The 4,066-nt window shown below is 27.3% G+C and overlaps 1 protein-coding gene across 1 annotated transcript in view; it reads left to right on the top strand.

The window, feature by feature from the left end:
- Window positions 1-4,066, top strand: part of LOC105617101 — a 19,210-nt gene that overhangs the window by 8,148 nt on the left and 6,996 nt on the right. Inside the window, exons 2-7 of the mRNA XM_012198679.1 lie at window positions 238-478; window positions 676-872; window positions 1,024-1,225; window positions 2,348-2,501; window positions 2,815-3,063; window positions 3,719-3,938. Coding sequence (XP_012054069.1) covers window positions 238-478; window positions 676-872; window positions 1,024-1,225; window positions 2,348-2,501; window positions 2,815-3,063; window positions 3,719-3,938 — 1,263 coding nt within the window. The remainder of the gene's footprint in view (window positions 1-237; window positions 479-675; window positions 873-1,023; window positions 1,226-2,347; window positions 2,502-2,814; window positions 3,064-3,718; window positions 3,939-4,066) is intronic.

Here is a 4,066-nt window from a genome sequence, read left to right on the forward strand (position 1 = left end):
TATGTTATAGGTCCATATATTATTATTCATTTATATTTTCTAATTTGCATATTAATTCTTAATATATCTAAAATTTTTTAATATTTAATTATTTTTAATGGAAGACATATTTAATATAATCTTATTGTTAGATCTGTTATCTTATCTTGCATGAAGCAAATGTATTCAGCAAATATGTTTTCTTATTTCTTCATTTTACTCATTCGTATAAATTAAAATTATTTGTATGTTATGCAGGTGAATACTATAATGTGAATGTTCTGACATTTATGCGAATGCTGCATAATAAGTATGGCAATATCGTTAAATTTGACGGTCTAAAGAAACAACCAAGTATCTTCCTATTCTGTCCAGAATTATGTAAAAATATGTATCAGTTGCAAGGCAAAATTCCAATGCGAATCGCTATGGAGCCCTTGCACAATTATCGCAAAAGCAGAAAAGACATTTACAAGGGACAATATGGTCTCACAACAAGGTCAATAATATCATTAAAAAGAATATGAGTAATCGAATTTCTATACATACTTTTAACTCATCCATCGAACAAAATCTCTATTTTTAAATATTTCTTTCTTTATTTCTTTCTTCTAATATCTTCTAGATTGCCTAATGTCAACCTGTAAGTTACATATAATTTTTTTCTGTTAATAAAAATGACTTTTTTGCTTTTAGTCAGGGAGAATCGTGGAAGGATTTTCGATCGAAAGTCGGTCCGCATATGATGCGGCCAAATATAGTGAAAATGCACGCCACACAAATTCACGATATAACTAGTGAGTTCGTGGATAAAATGTCGACACTGCGAGATCCTAAAACGTTGGAATTGCCAGATGACTTTATGAATGAATTATACAAGTGGAGTGTAGAAAGTAAGTATGTGTATATGAATATTTAGAGATATTTATGCCGTCTTTTAATAATTCTCTTTAAAAACGAAACACTAGAAAAAAATAATACAAATTTTGTTTTTATATTAAATTCATTATAATTAATAACTTATTTTTAATGTATATTTTACAGCAATGTGTTTAATCGCATTGAATTACCGAATGGGGTGCTTAAAGTCTAATCTTGCCTTGGACTCGGAACCACAAATAATGATTAATTGCGTAAAGGAAATGTTCAATCTTACGTATCGTATAGAAAATGTACCATCTCTATTAAAAATAAGCCATACACGAAATTATCAAAAGCTGTTCCGAGCATTAGATCAAATTAATGTGTAAGTATCGAAATTTGTATTAGTTACATTATATTAGAAAATGTATTATATTTGCAAAAATCTTGTGAATTTATTACTCTTAATCATTTTTATCTTCATACATCTTTATTCTTCAATTTTTTGTATAATGAATAACTGTGAATTAAAAAAAGGTCTATATTCTATTTTTTTATTGTTAGAATGTAAACTAATATTTTATTTCTATTATCTTTTACTTTTATTTTTGTACTTTGCTTGCACATAACTTATATATACATAATTTATATATACATACATGTATATATACAGGGTAAGGAAAAGGTATGGAAACCCTGAAAAATCTCAAAAAATATAAGTTTTAAAGAAAAATATTTCAAATAAAAGTTGTAGGATTTAAAAAAGTCTGTTCAATAGTCATCAGTTTAACCCTGGCTGGCGTCGTTAAGATCAAGTCAAAGTCATCTTGAATTTTTTAAATGGAATTTAAATTTTTTATTGCATATTCTTATAGTCCTTCTCAATATCTTTTCAAAGCCAACTAAGCTCTTAGATTATTCTTCGATCTTTCCTTAGTTGGAATCATCCTCCGATCTTGCCTTAGTTGGCTGGATCATATTCCGTCCTTGTCTTCGGATGTCTATTACTTCTTACTGTAAAATACTCAGTAACTTTGAACTGGCTGACCCAAAATGAATAAAATTATAGTGCTTTGAAAAGATATTGAGAAGGACAATAAGAATATGTAATAAAAAATAGGGTGTTCCATTTAAAAAATTCAAGGTGACTTTGACTTGATCTCAACGATCCCAGCCAGGGTGAAACTGATAAGACTATTGAATAGATCTTTTTAAATCCTACAACTTTTATTTGAAACATTTTTTTTGTAAAACTTATATTTTTTGAGATTTTCCATACTCTTTTCTCACTCTGTGTGTGTGTGTGTGTGTGTGTGTGTGTGTGCGTGTGTGTGCGCGCGTGTGTGTGTGCGTGTGTGTGTGTGTGTGTATAATATATCGAAAAATAATTTCAAAACTTCATTATACTTGTCATAATTAGCATTGTTCCGCCTAAAATTCATTTATAATATAATTCATTTATAATATAATATATTTATAATATAATTAATATTATTATTTCTCTTAGAATTTCCGCAAAATATATCGAATACGCTAAGAACAATATTTCGAAGTCTAGAGACAACACAAATAGAGACTATAGTATATTGGAAAAACTTTTGTGCATCGATAAACAAGTAGCTCTTGTAATGGCTTTGGATATACTGATGAGCACTGATACGGTAAAGAGTTTAATCCAATTTTGTTTATGAATTATGTAGAAACAATCTTAATAGCATTATTGGGTAATCATATTTTTTATAAATAAAATGATCTTTCAATACATAATAATCATAAATTGTTCAACAATTCTAAGCAATATGTACATATTATATATATATATATATATATATTTATATACACAAACGGAATATAGTGCATGATATGTGTATTTATAAATTTATGCAATATAATACAGAATTATAGAATAAGAAACTTATAACAAAAATAATAGAATTAATAAAATATAATAAAGGATAAATAACATTTTTATAGACAAGCAATGCGGCTGGCGCTTTGCTGTACTATATTGCAAATAATAAGGAGAAACAAGATAAATTACGAGAAGAAGTAATGTCTGTGTTACCTGACAAAACAACACCCATTACACATGATCTTTTGGAAAAGATACCGTACGTTAGGGGATGTATTAAAGAATGTATGCGGTTATTTCCCATCGCCAATGGCATTCTAAGAAATATGCCGAAAGATGTTTCTTTAGGAGGATACTTGATACCAAAAGGAGTACGTCGTTTTTTTCTAGTATTTTTCTAAATTACCCAGTTTAAGACGTGTCAATATTTTATTAATTCTAATATTAAAATATTTTTGATGAGGTATTAAAAAAATAAAAATATGCATTGAAAAAAGATTTGGTTAAAAAGTTTAGCAATTACAATGTCATTGTAATAAATAACTGTAGAGAATTTTAATTTTTTTTACAAAATTTTAAGTCGATTTTTTGTCAAATTTAATTCAATATCATCTGTTTTCATTATTGATATCTAAACTTTAAATATTTATTCCATCAAATTTCTATTAAAAATTTTGCTTTAAATTAAACGAAAAATAAGATTTAGATGCTTCAGTAAACAAACATAAAATATTGTTTGCAAACATAAATATTGTCAAGCAATTGACTATTGAATACATTAACTTTGAAAGTTTTTTTTTATAGTTAATTGTTTGATATTGGATCTATATTTATTCTTTGTTGGAAATATAAGTTATCTATTAATCTTTTGAAGCTTATAATTAGTTCATAATCTCATTTTAAATAGGTTCTCATTTTAAATTTCATTTTATAATTCTCTATTTCACAAAACATAAATGAAATTTTATGTTATGAAATAATGAAATAAGATTGCATTCTTCATAATTTCTTTCTTCATATCATCAGGCGAATGTGATGGCTTGTCACGCAGTGCTTTCGATGGATCCTAAGTATTTTGCGCGTCCTATGGAGTATATTCCTGAAAGATGGATACGGGATAGTCCCGAATTTTTATTATATAGGAGTACGCATACCCACGCATACATGCCTTTCGGTTACGGTGTTCGCGCTTGTATTGGACAAAGATTCGCTGAGATGGAGCTCGAGATGTTACTCTTGAAAGTTTGTAAACTTTTATTTTTAAATAATTTTAACTATTAATAATTTCTAAATTAAATAGCATCTTAATGATTGTGATAAATTCTGATGATAAATTCTAAAAGACTAAACAAATCTCTCTAACTCCGTTTTTTG

The sequence above is a fragment of the Atta cephalotes genome, assembly GCF_000143395.1.
Source record: "Atta cephalotes unplaced genomic scaffold scaffold00011, whole genome shotgun sequence".
NCBI lineage: Eukaryota > Metazoa > Arthropoda > Insecta > Hymenoptera > Formicidae > Atta > Atta cephalotes.